The 20,669-nt window shown below is 44.4% G+C and overlaps 1 protein-coding gene and 1 long non-coding RNA gene across 4 annotated transcripts in view; one reads left to right on the plus strand and one right to left on the minus strand.

The window, feature by feature from the left end:
* KALRN (kalirin RhoGEF kinase) overlaps window positions 1-20,669 on the minus strand; it is a 525,892-nt gene that overhangs the window by 95,451 nt on the left and 409,772 nt on the right. Inside the window, exons 34-35 of one of the 2 annotated variants that reach the window (XM_054209626.1) lie at window positions 8,760-8,789; window positions 6,948-7,194 (exon numbers count right to left, since the gene is read on the minus strand). In XM_054209626.1, the coding sequence (XP_054065601.1) occupies window positions 6,948-7,194; window positions 8,760-8,789 (277 nt within the window). The remainder of the gene's footprint in view (window positions 1-6,947; window positions 7,195-8,759; window positions 8,790-20,669) is intronic. The other variant, XM_054209624.1, reaches the window with a different exon arrangement.
* Window positions 5,490-12,183, plus strand: LOC128912891 (uncharacterized). 2 transcript variants are annotated; one of them, XR_008467788.1, is made up of 4 exons: window positions 5,490-6,398; window positions 6,692-7,171; window positions 11,039-11,313; window positions 12,035-12,183. It is a non-coding gene; the product is annotated as an uncharacterized LOC128912891 (long non-coding RNA). The 2 variants fall into 2 exon arrangements; XR_008467789.1 differs by having other exon boundaries at window positions 6,960-7,171.

Consider the following 20,669-nt stretch of genomic DNA (forward strand, 5'->3'; position numbering starts at 1 on the left):
ATCAGGTCCAACAAATGGTGATGTATCCATACATTACCGCATCAATGGCCTAACCCTGAGCGGACCATTTGTGATCGCGGCAGGGGTGGATTACAGCACCGTGTGTATCACTGCTGCGTTTCCCCCTAGCTTCCCTGCCGGATCAGGTGCTGAAACCTTTGGCATTCTTGATGAGCTCAGTTGGCCACAGCATTTTTAACTCCCTCCTTTTTTTTTTTCGTTTGCGTTGACAAAACCAGAATGGACATCGTACAGTGAAATTTGGGGTTAAGCTGACAGGGGACTAGGTGGATAAAGTTTTACCCCCTGTCAGAAGGGGAAGCAAAGGCAAAGTAAACAAGAAAATTTGCAGGCCTTCTCTCTTTTAAACAAAGACTCCTGTGTTTAAAATAATAAAAATCCACTGTACAAAAGCAAAGCAACTTCCCCCAAAATAGCCTTTCCTGTTTTATCAAAGCATTCATCAAAATTGTACTTCTCCACAAAAATAAAGTTCCAGGTAGAGCACTGGAGGCCTTTTGCTTTGATTAGATAACAAAGCAGCTGAAGCAATAAGTATAATTGACTTTACTGGTACCTGATATGTCCTGAACAAGCCCACATGGCTGAATCTAGCTTTAAATATCTATTGATGCCATACTGAAAATAAGAAAAAATAATGAAATAGAAATACTATGTCAGAGAAATTTGGGTATTCGCAAGCCATCCGAACATGGCTCCAACAGCCTGCACGCAACCTGTGACCACGACTTGTATCTGCTGCGACTTACCATGGAGGACAAGCATTTATCATGCTTGGTCAGGCCGTGCCTAGCTTATCTAGGTACTCAGGACTGATGCTGCCTCTACGGCTTGACTATGCAAAGATTTATCAGTATATTTTTGTCTTCTTGATGTATTGATGTACCCAATAGGTAAAATCCCTGGTAAAGCTACATTCATAGTGATATGAATACCCCTAAAGAGGGATGGCTCATCCTCTCAGGCTTGACTTGGCCTACCTCTTAGAATCAATGAAAATCAGATCTCATCACCCATATTACCAACTGTTGCTAACTCTTTGTTCATTTTGTATTATTTTGGAGAGAAAGGAGTCCACAAGAAGATGTAAGCATGGACAACACCAAGGATGGATGCTTTATCTGAGTTCTTCCACAGGGTGACTATGAAGTAGGAGAAAGCACAGAGGTCTGGGATCAAAAGATACTGGTAGGTGGGGAGTGAGGCATGACCAGCTCTCCAGCACCAGGGCTGACATTACGCACTGAGGTAGAAAGGAGCGATATGGTGGGGAGAAGCTGTGAAGGGCTGTGAAAGTGAAGACCAACAGCCATTGTTTGGCAAGAGAGGGGAGGGAGACACAGCAGAGAAAAAAACAAGGGAAAGAGTGACCGGATTGAAATAGCAAAGTGGTTTTGAGCTCTTTCATCTTTCTATTCCCATTCTTTTCATGCCTGCCTGGAGCCACACTTGTGTACTGGGGTAGAGCAGTAGTCCCAAGCTGGGCCCTGGCAGCCCTTGGTGCCAACCCACAGAGAGCTGCCGTGTTACACCATGCTGGTTACCGACTGGTTTCCAGCTGCTCTACCATAATTGAAAAGCAGTGAAAATGCAGAAAAAACTTTCCTGATGTGATTTTTCTACATAAACCATGTCCTGAACTTTTAACAAGGATGCCATGAGGCACTAAATGCCGGCAGGAGGAGTCCACATGTCCTCTCTTGAAAGACAGTCTATACTATGAAATTTTGACTCCGAACACCCTTGTTGGAATGGTATTAGGGACAGAGGTGAGGGTTTGTTTTTTTATTTAAATACTGCATATTTATATTGACAATAGGAGCCTGAACATTGTTTGCTTAATAGAAACCCCATGACCTGTTTATGTGCCAGTTAAATCAACTGTGTTACCTAATGAAATGTTTCCCTTAGTTCAGAGCCTTACAAACATTTTAATTGACTGCTCTTAATTAAGACTTTCAAAAACAAAAACAATTTCTCAGCCTCTACAAGGGCAACTGAAGGTTTAATGCAGTGCGCTAAAACTTCTGAATCGTCCTCACACAGCTCCCCCGGGACATCAGGAATCATTACCATCGAATATGTTTCACAACAGAGATTGTTTAAAACACAACAGAGAAAGTGCGTGAGCCAATGCAGATTGCAATTTAATACTCAACAGGAACAGGGACACAATAAAAGCCGCCTAGACTCTTTTCCCCCACTAAAATCCAAGATGTTCTTAACAACAGAGACGTGGGAAGAAACAATTATGCTTTTCCCTACATAGATAACTCTTCTGAGACCAGGAACTGGAGGAAAGAGACTTCCAACCCCAACAAGAGCCGGATTAGCCTCACTGGCTTTGCACACTAGTCCATTAAATGATGTGCTCTTTCCCACAAGGAGTGGTCACAAAAACACAGGTCTCAGAGTGACTTCTTCATTGATACCACTCTTCTTCTCACCAGCCTCCTTAAATCCTTATTCCGCTTCCTTCTTTCACAGCCCAGACTGACATCGCACCTACCAGCCACAGGCTCTCTCTGTCTGTAGGATCAGGTAGGCAACCCTCTAAATGTAGAAGCTGTCACTTAATCAGCACCGAAACTCCTGTCCCTCCTGTCCAAAGTCTGGTGCTCTCCCAACTGATGCACCAGGGCCAATGTGACCCATCTGGGAAGTGCAGGCGAGATGCTCACCCTGCTAACATACACCTTGCAAGACCCATGTTCCCTCTTCAGTTGGAAGAGACCCACCTGTTTCTCAGTTTGCTCTGTTACAAGGACACGCCACTGCCACCAAAGCACTGCTGTTAAGTGGCCATCTGCCTGCACAGCAAGATGTTTGCATAGCATCTTAAAAAAATATATTCCTCATCTCCTCCAGAGATATGTACCAGACACAAGTATCCTGCAGGCAGGATCTGGTTTGGGGCCCTGAATGGGATCCTTTTACATATCATCAATCCAAAACAAGTGCCATAAAACCTTTTTTTTTTTTTTTATTGCTTTCTTTTTCCTTTGCTTAAAATTACTGCAAAAACTAGCCTTTGTTACTCTTTGAATTACACTATGACTTTGATGCTACAAGAAAAATACTGGGTGAGGGGTCATAAAATAAGAGTTCTGAGATCATGATTTCATCTAAATGTTTCATGGGCCAAATTCAAATTTGGAATTACTCAGTCAAAGCTAACAGGCTGACACCAGGAATATGCTTGTCACAGTGTGCTTAATGAATATTGGCTAGGTCATTAAGTTGCTTTCTATCCATGTGGATTTCTCGCTTAATTTGAAATTTATAGCTCAATACCTGAGAGCTCAATTATCGGGTAAAAGAGACAGAAATAAAAGTCACAGCTTTCCTGTAATTAGCCACGTGGGATAGTTCAAACAGAGCTTCATTCCTAATGTCACAGGTCTTTCTTTTTCCTTCCTACAAATGCTAGTCAGAAAAAAACCCAAACATCCCACAAATTCTCAAGTACAGTAACAGAGACTGCAGACGAGTTGTTTTACTCAGTCATGTGTAAATGACTTGCAAAAGGTGAATCCCAGAAACCTGTTTGCCTTTTTGTAGAGGGTAACTGCAAACACCGTCACATCATCGGAAAGGAAGGACAGGCAGGACTATACTTGGGCTCTGAGCTGCAGTCAAGTCATGAAAAAATCAAATGTGTATCCTCCAAAGGAACCCAGCCAGCAGTCAGACGGAAGCCTGGGAGACCAGTCCTTAAAGTCTCTGCACTTTTACTGATCGACACAACAAGAGAAACCTGTAAAGATATTTCATTACAAAAGGCAGGAAGTGTTTCTTTCAGGTTTGTTCTCTTATATTCTCACCACGTTTTCCCTTTTGCAATATTTTATGTTGATTCACTACCTATTTTCAAAGGAATAGTGTAAAAAAGTGAAGAACACCCAGAGCACATGTTCAGTTGTGAAGTTTGGTTTTACGCTTCCAGTGGCTTTCGGTAAGGCTGTTTAAAAACGGCTTATTTTTTTGTTTCATCAGGACTTGCATTGATGGTCTACAAAATGTTCTGGTGATCCCATCAAATCTTTCAAGCCTTCATCTGTTCAGGTGTTGGCTGACATATTACTTTCTTTACTCTTTCATTTGAAGGATGGTAGGAAGCTTCTTGAGCCACATGATTTACATTTATAGCCCACCATAAGTTATAATAGGGACAAACACAGTAATTAGGCATTTCCCACTAAGCAGATGTAACCATGTTTTAATACTTGTCAAAACTCTGAATGTTTCTATCAGAGATGGCAAATTCTATTATTAGAAATGTTAAGTTTTGAGTACAGATACTTTCTGTTCTTCGAATTACAGTGCTTGTAAAAGCAAAGAATTATGTGTCTTGGTAACTGCAAGCAAAATTCAGCTTTTAACCTGCTCTTTGCAACTGTGTATGTTTACATACTTGAAACAGACAGGGGACACCATTTGATGTTGATATAAAATGTGCCAACCTCTGTTCTGGGTTGCAGCGAAAGGCCAGAACTTATGGAAGCCTGGACCAAGGGATTCTGAGTCCAACCCATGCCTAAAGTTACTGGAAGTAGAGAAGGGCAAGAATCTGAATAGTCAGAAACATTTATCATGCTGATCCTTCCAGCATCTCATGAGACCAGCAGGCTCTTCCAGTGGCTACTGCATTTTCCCCTTTAAACTTATTCCTCTTTCTTTATTCCCAGCATCTGTTCATTCAGTTTAAACAATTTCCTGTTTTCCTAATAGAGGGAGAACTGATTAGACACAGAACCTATTTGCTGTACTCTGGCCAAAATTGTGGGTTGGGTGGTTATTATTATTATTTCTAGCAGTGCTTCTGGAGATCCCATTAATACTGAGGCTCCCTGATACAGCTTTGGTATGTGCAGGAAAAAAACTGAGGTCGAGGGGGAAAGAGATATAAGGAAATGAAGGCCATGAATATACGGCTGCAGCCAGCCGGACCCAGACTGACTCTGCACCTGCTTGGAGATGATGGGACAAGAGCCAGCTCCAACCTGGAAGCGGTCACAGCGTGTTACATGAGATAGCCTGCCCCACAGGCAGGCAAAGCGTGCTAGCACAGGCTCGGTGCTGTGCTGACACAGCCTGGTGGCTTCCAGGCATCAGTCGGCTCTGGTCCATCAGCCGAAGCCTGGCACTATGTCCATCGCACTGTACCTGTGGTCCAATTGTGCCCTGAAGCTCACGCAATTGTGCCAGAAGTGGAGTCCCCCACCAGCCCTCAGCCCCTGCACCGCCCTGTCTCCATCCTCCTAGGGACTTCCTGCCTCCCTTTCCATGGCCTACTCCTGCAATTTTTGTTTTGTTTTTTTTTCATTTGAGGAAAGGCTCTACAACCTAGTGCACTTAAATGAAGTTTGAGTGGTGTCTCACAGCATCCTTCAGCAGAGGACCCAAGCCTGACTTCTGGACCATGCACCCAGCAGACACTTCTCCGGCTTCCTGTGAGTCATGCCAGTGACTGCTCTTACGCAGACCAAGCTGACTGTCAGCTTTACTTTTCTGCTTATTCACAGATTCAATTTGCACGTAAGCAACTGCAGTGCTTTTCAGGGGAGAGCTGGGGCCCAGGACAGCCTCCTGTGGTGACAGAAGCAGGGCAGGGCCCCGGGCGCGTGGCAGGGAGGAGATGTGGCAGCGGGTCTAAGAAACGCGTGAGGAGTTTGGAGTTTGCACCGCAGACAGAGCTGACAGCACTGACTTCACCTCCTCCCTTTTGCAAAGCAGGGCAAGGGGAAGCACCTAACCAAAAGAGACCTGCTGAGGGGATCAAATCTGGAAGGAAAAGCCAAGCTCTCCTCCCCCAGGTGTGGATCAGACAGCTCTTTAAGGGAAACTCTGACTGCGGACCGCAGCCCTGCCACCCTGCTCTGTCCTGGGGGTGTGCCCCGCTCCCAGCCTCCGCAGTGGGAGGGCAGGCAGGGAGCAAGGAGGGACTACAGCTCGGTTTCAGTGCTTTTTCTCAAAACAAACAAAACCTTCAAGCTTAACTTGCTTAAACAAGAACGGATCAGATTCTATTTCCATTAATGCAGAAGGAAAAAAACATTTTTAAAAAGCCAGTTCGGATTGCAGGCCTGAAGTCGGGAGTGGGATGACGAGTCTTTCCTCCCTGGACCTCACTTGCATTGCGCGTGGCCAAAAACAGGGGCACAGCCGAAAGGGGACCTTCTGTGGCCACGCTGAACTGAACCAGTTCTGGTCTTACCAGTCTGGAGCATCTCCTATGCCTGGTTGCGTGGATGCTGTACGCAGGACACACATTGCTCAGAACAGAACATCCACTAAATAGGCCACAGACACCACACAGACAAACGATATTTCACCATTCATTGCAGGTGAAGCCCAAGCTCTCAGGACAATACCAGGTATGTGTTTTGTTGCACGCTAATTGTAAAGGATTCTTTCCCCACTGTACAGTGCCATTACACACAGTGTCTCCAGTTCATGAGTCAATAGAGCATACCAGTCCTCACTGGTGGCTTGTTTGCAATAATAGACAGGCAGCAGGGATATACTAAAAGACCATGCACTAGTGTGCACCATGGCACTCATAAAATAACATATCCACCATTTGGGGCATCCTGAGTGTATATACAACATGACTTTCCCTCCCTCTAGGCTTTCAGGCACTAAAACTAGTTCCTTTTTTTGTTAAAAGGTCTTATTTTTACCCAGAATCTCGAGACAATAATGATTGCCACACAGCAAAAGACGCACACGTACAAACATTGATTCATGGAAATGGAGTAAGGCTAGCGCTGTGCCGATTCACAGAGATCTGGTAACAAAACCTACTAACGACTAAACGGGCTTTTACCCACGCTGACTGCAAGAGCAGCCCAAGCAGCTTTGCACTTACATGATACAAAAGGGGAAATCCAAAACAGTCTTTAACCTGCCGGACTGTGTCCTACCTTTTCCTGAAGGGAAGAAGCAATCCATCTCCACGCTGCTGCGGGAATGGGAAATGCAGAGAGCGCTGCTGGGGACCAGACCCTCCTGAGGTGGACTCCGCTCCGTCGTCCGGACCAAACACCAGCCTGGCCTTTCACTCGGCCTCTCCAGCAGCTCCACCGTCTGCCCCACCTGAATGCTCAGCTCGCTGCTGTGGCCCGCTGTGAAGTCCTGGAGCACCACGGTTAGTTCACACCCTCCAGACAACTGCCCAGGTTCAACAGGAAAAAAAAAAAGAACAGGAATAGAAGTTAGAGAGGGCAGGATGAAGGCAATCATCTTTGCACCATATTTACACTGGCAAAGACAGGATTTGTACTCCTTACAAGCCAAGTTAATAATTTCTTTTGTCAAAGTTCAACATGTTGTGGCCCTGGTTTCCTTTACTTCGTATTGATTCTACCGGGCTGAAGTGAGAAGTCAAAGCTACCCACCCAGTAACCTTTTGAAAGCTAGCTGTGGGTGAATTTTCTAGCTGTGGGTGTCCATCAGAAACCTTGCTTTTTTTCTTGCTTGAGTTCCGGGGTGTCTCTCTAGACCGGCAATAGCCCAGGCTGCCTTGGCACTGTGCCCTTGTGGCAGGACAAATTCCAGCTCATCCCTTTACAGCATGAGCTAGACACAGTCTCACATGCCCCCAGTGCAGTGAGGAAACAGCTACAATTTTTTTGCAAGACAAGAAACATCCCCTCATCTTCCCAAACTTGCTCCAGGGACCTCTTGGGAGACTAGGGAATCCTGACTGGGCAGATGAGAAAAGCTCCTCCCATGCTCTCTGATAGAAAACAGAGGTATAAATATATAAACGTAGAGTGACTGATTATATGCTGACTTCCAGGATTTGTATCTAAGAATAAATGTATCATCTTACTTCCGTACTGAGCACTGGTAACCTGCTGCTTTCCTTCAGCCTCACACCCTGCGGCTCTTGATGAACAATTCTGGTCTCTGTTTAATCATAAGCTCCATATAACCAGAGACTGGGTATATAAGCGCTTGTGTATACAGCAGAACAAAACAGAAGACGTGATTGCACCAGCAGCAGAGCTAATGAAGCTTGTTTTCTTACAGATTTGGATCTCAGAGATTGATTCTTGGTGTCTAAAAAAGTGTGAGCAAAAATCTAAGTTTTTCCAGTGTGAGGAATCTTTCTCAGTGCTCCTCTGCAGTGTGGATTTCTCGCTGTCTGCCTGTCATTAGGGGCCCTCTTTTGGGTCTTTCTCCTCTGCATGCTGCCTGCTCCCCCAGAGCATGCAGGAATCTTTGAGGTCCTTATTCCAGTGTCAAATTTGATAGAAATTAGCTAGTTCACGGATTCAAAAGTTATGAAGATGAGGATAGTAAACAAGCTGACTCAAAACAGTGTAATACTATAAACCTCCCAATTTCTCAGGATATAAAGCTAAACCCAAGCATATTATAGAATGTTTTCAAAAGAACAACTTCTAAATCAAACTGAATCGGGAGAAATCTTGTAACATGCTGAGTAACTCTGTGAAATGAATGAAAACTGGGATCTGCTTATCAGCTTGAATGGGGCGCCCTTGAGGAGAGCACACTCATTCTACAGACTTAACTCTTCAGCTGGTACAATCTCAAAATTCTTTATCTTAGCCCACGCAGCCCTGAATGCACATTCCCATGGGAACAGCCTGTCTCCCCACTGTGGCATAGTGGTTTGTGTGTCTAATGCAGATGTGAAAGAAATCCCATTCACAGAGGTGACATTTACAATTACAAAAAGGGGTCAGTGGACAAGGACTGGTTCTCACCTGTCCTGTGTCTCTGCCGTAGACGAAATGCTAGATTTGGGGAAGAAGAAGGAAATATTTTTCTGAAAGATTATTTGTAAATAAATAGAAAAAACAAACAAACCAAACCATGGCAGCTGTTTGAGGCCATTCAGACAGAGTGCTTGCATTAATCCTGGCAGAAAGAGCTCAGTGGTTGATGAAAGCGCACAAGAGATCAGTTTAGCACCCAGCTATGCAGTTTACCAGCAAACCCATCATTCTTCACGCTGATATAATCTCCCCATAACTGGAGTACAAACACTCACAGGTGTGGTAAGAATGATATTGCTATACTATTTGCTGAGGTTTCTTTGCTATGGACTAATTTAGGGGCAGAAAATCTTTCTGGTCCAATATGGTATCTGATCTGGTATGGTCTGAGATATTTAAGACACATGAAAAAAACTGATTACTTCTTAGTAAATAGACTGATGAATCTTACCAAATGTCATGATTTTCCCCTAATTATTTCAATACTCCTTGCTAAATAAATTTTCTTTCCCCCATATTATGCTATCTATGATACTTTCTCTGAAAATAATCAAAACTCTCCTTCTTTTAGGGGAAAACATGTGAACAAACACTCTGCTGTATCTACTTCTCTTCCAGAGATAAATTTAAAGCATCTACATGCCCTGCACTTGAGTACCACTAGGTGTCCGTGTTTGCCGTCACACAGCCAGCTAATTTGCTATAAAGAATTAACTCTCGCTTGTCTTCAAAGCGCTTATCTAAATATGATGTGCGGTGTCTGGGCATGAAGGAGCTGGTTCAGACAGGATTCCAAGACCCACCGTTTCTAATCATATGGGCAGAGGATGCTCCAGAATATTAAAAAAATGTTTTCATATGGTTCAGGTTGATTTTTGAAAAATAAGTCACTTTTGTTGCTTAAGCAGGGAAGGTGAATCAGCCCTGAAATATTCCAGGGAAAAAGGCCTGATGAAGAGAGAACTTGGGAAAGTTTGGGACTAACAAGGCACTTCCCAGGGAGCATCAGCCTGGGGAATGCTACCCTGAGCAGGTCCCTGCTCCCTGCCTGCGATGCTGAGGGGCAGCTAGCCTAAACTCAGGCTATTGCAGGCCTTTGCCATTCCCTCCTCAAGTAACTATACATCTGTGATACAAACAGATGCTTCAATCAGGGCAACACCTGTAAACATTATCCCATGGGAGGCAGGTGTGCTCCGTGACCCTCAGGTACCATCTATCCCTGAGCTCCTGTTTTCTCTGATTCATTAAAAATAGCAATTTAATATAATGAGAACTGGAATAATCATCCCCTCCAGGAGCTGCTCGGCACCTGGTGTGATCAAGCTCCTCCTCAGCAGGGGAGATATTCACCCCCCTGGCTTTAGAAGCCTACCTTTGATGTGTGAGGGAGGCAGCCAGCCTCCCTCGGCTCCCTGGAAGCCGTATGAATTCATATCACCTGCCCCTCCAACATACTCTGGGTGGAAACACGGACCAGGGCTTCCCCATGCTCCCACTCACCGGTCGGAGCCAGTGCTAAAATAATGCATTTTCAGGGAAAGATCCCCTCTTTGGCAGGAGGAATTAAGCAGGTTCCCTTTTACAGGTGCAGGTGTAGGTGCAAGCCCTTAGCTCAGGTAGGGGCCCACACATCATTTTTAGGTGCTGGCAACAAAGAATAGAAAAGGAGCTCCTCCCTTTTGCCAAGGACTTCCAGGTGCTTGCCATGCCTCTTCTGTGTCTTACATACCACCACACCACAAAGAACATTTACTTACCAAATTAACCCACAGCAAAGTAATGTCTCTAGAAAGCTTATATTATACAAATAAGTATACAAATTGTAAGCCACTGAGGAATAATGCAAATACATCTGGTTCCCAATGACAGAAATCCTTTCACCTATGAAGTGATCCCTCAAGCTATTGGTTACTTAATTTGTTTTTGGAGAGTAATTTTCCAATCTCAGAGAAGTACGTCATGCTTCTCTCTACCTCGGAGCACACAAATTGGAATACGGATGGGCTGCTGGTTTCTCACACATATTGCATTTGGTTTGGAAAGAGAAGGAAAACAGAGAATACCCTTAAGGTTGAACTTCACAGGTAAATGGCTTCATATTTTAACATGTAATGTTCACTTTTATTATTTCTGTGATAAAAACCACCATTAAAACCACTGACTGAATATATTTAAAACCCAGACAGCAGTCTAATCTGTGTATGGTACAAGAAGATCGGTGAGAGACATTAAAATAAAAATAACAATGCAACATGTCTTTGCAGAGCACAAGGCATAACTGAAAGATCTGACACACAGACAAATCTAATGAATTACACAGAAAGCAATAGCCTTAGGAAGAAAAGGAAATGGCAGAAGCAAGTAGCAAAATGAGGAAGCAAGAGGGCCCCAAGCAGTCCCGAGCGAACATGCCGTATGCCCTGAAAGCAGCCAGCAGGAGCCCCAGCCTGTCTCCACACTGCCTGCCACCAGCAAACCATCTCCCATCCTCTGCGATCACTTGTGCCTGGGCTAGAAAGCATCACGGTGCATTAAGAGTGTAAGTGTTTTCATCATGATGTTCTAAAACAGATCAAACTTGAGCTAGAATAGAGCCTTGCCCTGTGTCACCACTGCAGGCAGGGACCCAGCCACACAGCGATTGAAAACTCCCCTCTCTACCGCAGGCCATTGCTCACCAACCTCTGAGCGTCGATGCAAGGAGTTTATGTCAGACACTGACTCTGGTGAATGAGTTTTGTCACAACTTACGCGAGCCTTTTTACGAATACCCAACTGAGAGCCCGTCAGCTATGGGAGGGCGAAGTGCAAGCCACCAAAATGATCCCAGGCATGGGGACATCCTGCTGTAGGGGCACGCAGGCTGCTCCAAGGGCAGGAGCCAGCTTGGCTCCAGGGACCGGCAGGTACCGGTTAGTGCAGGATTACCACGAGATGGTCTTTCCTGAATCACAGTGTGTGTGCATGGTCACTGCTGCATCTGTTTAGTTTCCAGCCACAAAGCAGCAGCCAGAGGAAGCCAGACTGAACTCCAGAGGCATATCTATCATTAGACTGCAGATGAAAAAGACCTATCAGGGCACAGGCTCTCCTTCCTTCCCTCTAAAATAGACCTTAACTAGTACTAAATCCACTTAAGTTGAAAGAAAATTGGGAATGAATAACTCTCTAACAGGGTGAGAAGGGATTTGGGAGATGGGTGTCTGGAGAAGGATTCCTCAGGGACTTCTTAAATGGTAACTAAATGGTTTATCCTGCAGACCACAATGGATCTCATGCTGGTTCTAAAAGACGGACGAAATCTCTGAGAGGCAGAGAACTGTGATTGTGATACTGTGATGGTTGTATCAGCGTAAGTGAATAAATACCAGCTGCCCCAGCAAATGTAGCAACATTTCAGCTGTCTGTTTCTACAAGCGTGCAAAGTATTGGTGTGCTTGGTCTTCCCTCCTGTGGCACAGTGCTGTAATTAAGGTTTTAGTCCTTTTGTAATTAAGGTCTTAAGTTTGCTGGAGGCTCATGAACCACACTGTGGTCTGTGAAATGTGAGAGCACATAACAGAGACGATCTGGCTACCTGTTCTCTCAGGGAACTACATTTGACACTTAGGGGAGACCACGTGAGCTGGACCACAGCCAGGGGTTTGATGCTGCTGCCTCCCGCCAGCCAGCCCCGGGCAGATGCTGCGTGTACCCGAGTGGTTCCTTTGGCTCAGTGCTGCATTTGAATCCCTGGGCTGGGAGCTGAGGAATGACTACAGCTCAGGCCACCTCACTGCCAGTCAGCGCCGCTCACGGCCAAGTGAATTACACGGATCAGTTATCCTGGAATTCCCCATTTCCAAATATGCCTATAGTTTGGTCAGACCCTTCTCACAACTGAGTAGTAACAGAGAACAGGAGAATAAATGTCAGTGCATTATGCCTATCTCTTACCTTTGCATCAACTCCTTTTGAGTATCACGCTGCCTGAAAACACAGTAAGCTCAAGATGCCATACCTTTGCCAAAGCCTATATAGACAGTCATTTGTTTGGCCCAAGGGCTCGTGACTGTCAAAGATGCTCTGTCAGTACATAACACACAAGTATCCTCTCATGCAATATTAAGCTATTTAAAAATAGATTATCATGTAAAGAACCATGCCCAGCCCAACTCACTATACTAAATTATCCAGCATACTCTGTTATTAAAATTGCTGTATCACTTGTTCATATTTATCTCCTTTTCCTTTTTCTGCTCCTAAAATGCTTCAATTTCCCCTTCAGTATATTTTTCAATCATAAAATCATATTCAGAGGCAGAATCAGCAGTGCACAGCATCTGCAGATGTAGGTATGACCCAATATATTTCAGGTAGGTAAGAAGTTGTTTACTCTGCAGTACAAATCTTAAGCCAACATCTGATTTTCCATCAAAGAATCCGCAATGGAGAATGAATCTATCAGGGCCAGAAGAGCTGCTGAGAGTATGTAAGTATTTTGAAATATGCCAGCATTGTTGTAGAAATCCATACGAGCTGGTTATTGACATACATTCAATAGGATGCAGAGCTCTTGTTAATTAAAACAAAGCATTCTGTGTGGTGCTGCACTGTGTCCTAATATAAATTATTAGTGTTCTGTTGCTCTTAGGCTTTCTGCCCATGTGGTCACTGCTGTGACAGCCAGTTTTGGATAGAAGCATTTAGTCACCATAAACAGCCTATTTCAAGAGGGTGAGAGAGGCAGTGGGAGCAAGAATGGCATTTGCATTCTTATCAAGAGATTAAAAAAAGTAAGTAAGACTGCTTAGACGTTGATTCTGTCTGCACTGAAATAGATCCAGGAGTTGTCACTCTAGCTGGGGGACAGGCTTGAGAAATCTTGTCCTCCTGTGGAGTTCTTTGTGAAAATTTCTGTAATTTTGTAGACATTTTCTTTTTACTGGGAGGTTAGAGAGAGAGAACAAATTCAGAAGAAGCCTTTGAGGAATTTCAGTACTAGAGAATTACTTTAGTTTTCTTACTTTGTAACAGGCTCTGTTTGGAGTGCAAACACTGAGTCACCCACGTTCCTCCCTCTAAAGCCTCTACAGCTCCAAAGGACGCTGAGCTGAGAGCTCTGGCAATTCCGGTGAACGCTTCGTTGCGTTGGTATGAAGGTGTTTCTATGGGGACAGGCTATATTTCAGGAGCCATGAGATGAACCAGAGATAACCTATTACGGTCAGCAGAATTGCTCCGGACTGAGTTCAGAATTGGAAATTCGGTGGAGAATACCTGGCTCTCTAAGTCTTTCTTGGTCCTCAGGCCCTTCTACCCATCTTCCATTAAGATGGAATCGGTGCTTCCCACCCTTTCTGTTTTGTCTGTCCAAACAAAGAGGACCACTGCCTGAGCTTCACCAGGAGGTCTCTTTATATTTAAGCAATTAGTTAAACACATGGCTGGGATTGTGTTGACAGCCCTGTAGCCCAAATGTACCAGCTTTGCTCCTCTCAGAGAGGAGATAACAGAGGCATCTGGATGTGCAGCATTCTATAAATCAAGACACAGTAAGTTATTCCACAGCGGGAAGAAGAGTCAGGGACGGCACGTGGGACACATAAATATGCTAACAGAAAGGAAATCTGGTGTAACGGTCTGAAATAGCACATACCTTTGCCATCCAGCATCTCTTGCTGGAGTCCCTACTAGACGACCACATCCTGATTGTGCTGGATTTTTGGACATATGCTGACATCTGCAGAACAGCTTGAATGGAGCTGTCTGAAATATTTCTGGAGCCTTTTTTTCCAGAAAGTAAGGCTAAAGTTGACCCAAATTAAACAGTGCATCCAACTATAAAAAATGCTTTTGAAGATAAAGATGACCAGACTCACTTTGTTTCACCCAACAAATTGAACCAGAGCATCAGTCTGTGTTTGATCCTATAAGATTGAAGGTTTTCTCATGGCATTTGGCTCAGAGAGCTGGTACCCAAATTCCATTCCTTTCCCTTCCCTGGAGAAGCACAAAATGGAGCAGATACAATCCGTGTTTCCTCAGTGACACAGAGACAGCAAAACTGCCTCCAAACCCCTTTAATACCAGTGTTGCAGAAGGTGAGCAAGGCAGGTAACTGAAGCCCTCCACGGTAATCCCCCACCTGCCACATTCCACAGCCATAAGATGTTTTAAACTCACCCAGGGTTAATAAAAGCACAAGGATAAACTGAAATCAGGGAGTACTGACTAGTTGCTTTCTTTTGTATGTCCAGCACAGTCTGAGCAAACCAGACAATCCTGTCCCGGGAGGTGAAGGGTTTCAGTCAACAGATGATTCATCGAACATCAATTCCCAAGACACTGGAACACAAAATCTGGTCATACTGGTACATACTGGTACTGGCAGGTACACAAAATCTGATCATGTATTCTGGCCAGGAACTTTGTGAAACACCACAGGCAAAGTGTGCACAGTAAAAGGTCTACACAGCTGACGAGTTTAAAACAGAAACCCAGTTGCCTGCATCACATACCTGGTACCATTGGAGAAGGAGAACTCAAGTCCAACAGAAGCTTTAGAAAGACTGATTATGACGCCCACTATTTGTTTATCAGCAGAAAACGTATGGTTTCCCTGATGTCAACATCAGGGAATGATTAGGACCTACAGGTACCCTCATTAGCCACCTCTGCTTTTAAATTACATACAGAAATAAAAATAGTTACCTGAAGAACTAGGAACAATGGCTCACAACAACCTGAGGAAACATCTCAAACTGATGTCCTCTTGAGAAGGAAGCAAATGATAGTCAGAGGAAAAGCACAATAAGATCACCCTTGGGATGCTTTAGAACAAAGCAAATCTCAGTTTGTGCACTGGATGAAATTTGCTCGATACACATATCCCCAGATTGTATTTCCTTTGTAATCTAGTTAATTACTTTAGACAGGTATGTTGCTATCTGCACAATTACACTTTTAATGTAGTTATGAAAAGAGATATAATTTCAAATAATACTTGCAACAGACCTCCCTCCCCTTGTCAAATGCAAACCAGACACTTCCAAAACAAGCAGTTGTGGATTGCTTCAAAGCTACATTTTCCTGTTATGGTCCTGCTGTGAGTGTGTGAAGGCAGAAAAGGGATAATCTTGTCCTGTCTTCGTGCAGGGATCAGGACTTAGTGGCTAAGTACCACTGTGTTTTAGATACATACAAGCCCAATTACATCAGATGGATTCCCTCCCCAGTGGACAGCCATGCCCAGCTCCCAGCCCTGTAACGAGACCAGCACACAGGGCTGATGGGGAGATTTGCCTTCCTGCGTCTCACCCCAGCCCAGCTCCAGCGCTGCCCGTTCACTGCAAACCCTCTGCTGATCTTTGCTGACCTGCCTCAGCTGCTCTGGGCTCTCCTAAAACACACCCACCTTTGCAATGAAGGCTGGAGAGCTGAAGGCAGCGTGGATGCCCAGCGTACAGAAATGTAAAAGCCCACACTGATGCTTGGTAGCATCATAGGAAACCACAACACTCCTCCTTCAGGGATATTAACTCCTCAAAATGGGTAAGGATCTGAACAGAGAAACCGAAAACATGATGAAGGACTTGAAGTATCCCCTGATGATTTTTTTGCCCAAATTGTTGAATTCATGGAACAGATGTTTTATATAAAACTGGCTTTATTTTTAATTGGAGGAGATTATTCAAACTATGTCTAAGCCATATGGTCCTGTAAGTCTGACTCCCTTCTGCCACTGCTGGAGAGGCTAGCTTGGCATCCCTCTCCTTTTCCAAGTCATTTCCTTTTTACAGATTTAATAGCTACTATTTTTCTTTTTTATTGTTGGTCCCTAGGTCCCGTTACTATAAATCAGGGCCTTAGGCCCAAAATTAACTCAAAGGTGGATTTGGATAAGTTGCTTTTAATGATTTTCAGTAGTAGGCTGGTCTAATAGGACATAAAGGGAAATGCAGATTTGAGATGACAGAAAACACATCGGGAGGAATGACGACAGTGAGTGGCGTTCATCTCCAAGCTGCTGAAGGAAGACCTGGTCCTGGCTGGCACGTTTTCCTGCCCCTTTTCCCCTTGCAGGTGTCACACTGCAGAGCGGGAATTTTCAAAGGGATTTATTACATACTGGAAAAAACGGGGCACATTACCAACATGACTGTTAGATGGCGCTGGGTGCCAGGCAGGCCTCAGGGCACGTGAACGTGTGATGGCCCAGGGCATCACCCTGCCCTGGCACCACACTGGGCACACGGCTGGGCTCGGCATAGCCTGGCCATCTAGTGCCTACTTCTATCATGCCCAATACAGCCCATGAATTCTCATCAGCTGAGAGCAATAATCCTTACGGTAAATTTTAATCACACTTTAGGAGACTGAGTTTGCAATACAAGCTCTGGACCTTGTTTGGGTGAGGTGGGTGCAGTTAGTCTGGTAGCAGTTGGAGGCAGCCATGCAATCCCACAGACCCTTCTCCCTCTGTCCCAAGCTGTTTTCTCTAATGCCTGTAGTGTGCTGCTTGTTATATATTAAAGTCTCAGCTTAACAATATGCTCCAGCTTAGTGAACCCCCCTGTGAATTAATCACCATGTGAAAATGCACTATTGCTGCTACAAATAGGCTGCATGGATGAACTCCATGTGAAGCAATGCCGACTCTGGGCAGGAGAGTTTGCACAATGGTCGCGTGCCCATGCCCTCGGTCAGTGTTTGGCACTGTGAAAAAGGATCTTGAGGGGCACAATTACTTGTGTTCGAGTCCTCCCTATTGCTTGCCTCATCCACTGCAGCCACTGAGCCTTTTCAGCATTGCTGCATCATTTTCAGCCATCACAATGGGTGGCAGCTCGAGTCCTAACAGTTAAATCGTGGGGCTTTCATTCTCCTCTCCATAATACTGCTATTTACTTGAGGTGACCTCATTTGCCAAGTGATGTAACAGGGTGCACAATCGAGCCTGGCACGTCTAAGCAGATGTTTTCAGTGGACACAGAAACAGCATTATGAAACGAAAATATCGCTTAAAACCTGAGCAGCACAAGAGATTACAATGGTCTTTATGCAGATCAGCTTACCTAAAATAGTGCTGACAGGCCTTTGGCTGCAGTCGTATGCTTCCCTTTTTGAAAAGAAAGACTGTTGCTTGTACTACTGTAACGTGACTCCCAAAGGAACCACCAGCTGCAGGTTTTGAATTTTATCATTCTTGGCCTCTCTGTTTGATAGAGTTGACTGGAGCATGCCCAGAGGACACTCCTCCCATAAAATTGTTCTCCTTTAACTACAATAACAAAAAATGGTTGCACACTTTTTATTGTGTTTTGTTTTAGTTTCTAACAAGGTAATAGATTCTATTTCAAACAGGAATATAAATCCAAAGAGTTTGATAGTCAATCTGACTGGCTTTGCTTCAGCTGAAAGGAAATGCTCATTGACTTGGCCATTTACATGTGCTGTCATGTCACATTATCAGGGAGGGCTAAATATGGATCAATGAAGTCCAGCACAAACAAGTAGAAGATTGAGGGGAGCCTGAAGGAACTTGCTATGTTCATCTATCAAAGGATGAGCAGAATAAGGTCTATTGATAAGCACGTTCCCAGCTCCTGCTTCATTTCTTTCACTGAAGACACTTCAGATAAAATACTCTGCCCTGTGCAATCACTGTTAACATGCGAACGGTTCCCGGGCGAATATGTTCATCTCTGTTCTTGCTAGACTCAGTTTGATCAACACAGAGGCTTCAATTTTCAGAGAGAGATGTCTGTGTTTACCCATAATGCTCACGCATGTGTTCTTTTATTCCCCAAAACCACATTTCTCTTTTGCACACAACACATGCAGAGGAAGGTGATATTATTGAGCTTAAAACATCCTCAGGGTAATTGACAACGTGAAATGCAACAGTGTCCAGGATAAACAAAAGATTTTGATAGCCGAGTGTAAAATTTTCAGCATGAGATCCAAGTACACTTAAAGTTTGACATTACCATATTCAGTGAGTCTCTAAAGCCGTGTGGAGGATGTGTTCAGGACAGCTCAATTAGAGAGCTACTGCTGGGGATTTCAGAGGTACAGAGGAGGGATAGAGCCTAAAGTCAGTGAAGTTCAGTGTGAACTGAAAATTTACTTCCTTTGGGTTTCTTTTGAAAATCCTAGGCTAAATCTCTATCTTATCCTTAATTGGCAGATATAAAGATATGTGCTCAGGGGAACTACATTTGTTTTTTTGCTAGTAACTGGGAGATAAACTGTGTATGAAATCCTGTTGCAGAAAGACAGTGAATACATACAGTTTGACAGTCCCTTTGGCTTGCTTTGTTTCATCTGGAATAGCAAGGGATTTTGTGGCTGCAGATGACAGGGACGAGCAGAGCCCATGCACGGAGTGGAGGCATGGGAGAAGCACGGGGCTGTGGCAGAACTGGGGAACTGGCGCTGCAGAGATGGAGGAGGCAGATGACCAAACGAGGGCCTGGGGGTGGGCAAAGGAAGATGGTGAATACCAGCAGTGGCGAATAACAGGTCAACGAACAGCCCTCAGTGCTGATCAGCACTTGTAATGAAACCAAGCAATTCCCACACAAAACCTGGATTCACTTTGAGATTAAGTTTCTCAAACTGCATATTGGGGAACCCTAGAACAAAGAAAGAAAGGATTAACCTTTTAACCTTTTCTCAAACTCCACTTACTATTACTCTTAACATCCATAGCCTATCCTCCATACATGTGTTTGTACAGTATTAACATTTTATTAATTGTACTTACTTAACCTGAATAGTCAACAGGACACTTCCTTGGTTGAATATCTCCTTTTCCAGTCACAGAATTGAGTACCCTAAACAAACTTAATTTCACTAATTCATTGTATCTTCATATACACTGTAAGATTTTTGGCATAAGCATCTGTTTCCTTTCATAAAATGTGAGTACAGTTTGGGCAAGATTGATAATGATAAATAGACAAACAATAAGTAAGCAATTTCCTCTATCCCAGGCAGTACGGTAGCAGAACCGCCTGTCCAAACCTCATTAACCCCTACACAATCTCAAGAAAAAACTGCTGAAATGCTTTGGTTGCCAGAATGAGTCCTATGTGGAAGGAAAATGTGCTTGAACTAACAGAGAATGAGCTTAGCCTTTACTGCATGAAAAGGGATTTTACTGTTGCATCAGCACACATAACACTAGAATTATGAGCTAGTGGCTCCTTCAATGATAAATTTCTGCAAGAAAATGATGAAAACAGAATGGAAAACATCTTGCTTTCCTTCTCAGGGTTCACACACACAGCCTGAGCATGTAGTGACCCTATTAAGAGCATGTACATAACTTACCACAGCCTGCACTGCTTCCTTTGCTTCTTTCTGATTCCTCTTTCTGTCCCTCCAGCAAAAAAGGGACTCTTTATCACACTGCTCCGTATTGTACCATAACTAATATCTGGATTGATCCAAGGTGCAGATAAATGAATTCACCTCTTTTCTATATCAAAGGTATTTTCGTTTGTAATATGCCCCATTGAGGCATGGGAAAAACGCAAAGAGAGTCTGAAAAGTCACAGCAGAAAACAGAGGAACTCGGGGAAAAGAATATTCAGAGGCAGGCCTGTTCTTGGCAGGCAGACAGAGGTTTTTGGCCACCACCATACCACTGCCCAGCTGCAGCAGCAAGCCATCTCCTCCCCTCCTGGGCTGAGAAGCTCCTGGGCTCCCCAGGGATGGCTGCCCCACTGCCCTGCTCCTGCCGGAGAAGCCGGGCTGCTCCCCAGGGAGCACAGGGGCAGCAGGGGACAGTTGTGGTTCCCATGCCCTGATGGCTGGGCTACGGCTACTGGGGACGGGCAGCAGGAGACACGGTGGTCCTCTTAGACAGGTCCCTTCCCTGGCATTGCAGGAAACCTAATGTCGGAT

This window comes from Rissa tridactyla, chromosome 7 (genome assembly GCF_028500815.1).
Source record: "Rissa tridactyla isolate bRisTri1 chromosome 7, bRisTri1.patW.cur.20221130, whole genome shotgun sequence".
In the NCBI taxonomy this organism is placed as follows: domain Eukaryota; kingdom Metazoa; phylum Chordata; class Aves; order Charadriiformes; family Laridae; genus Rissa; species Rissa tridactyla.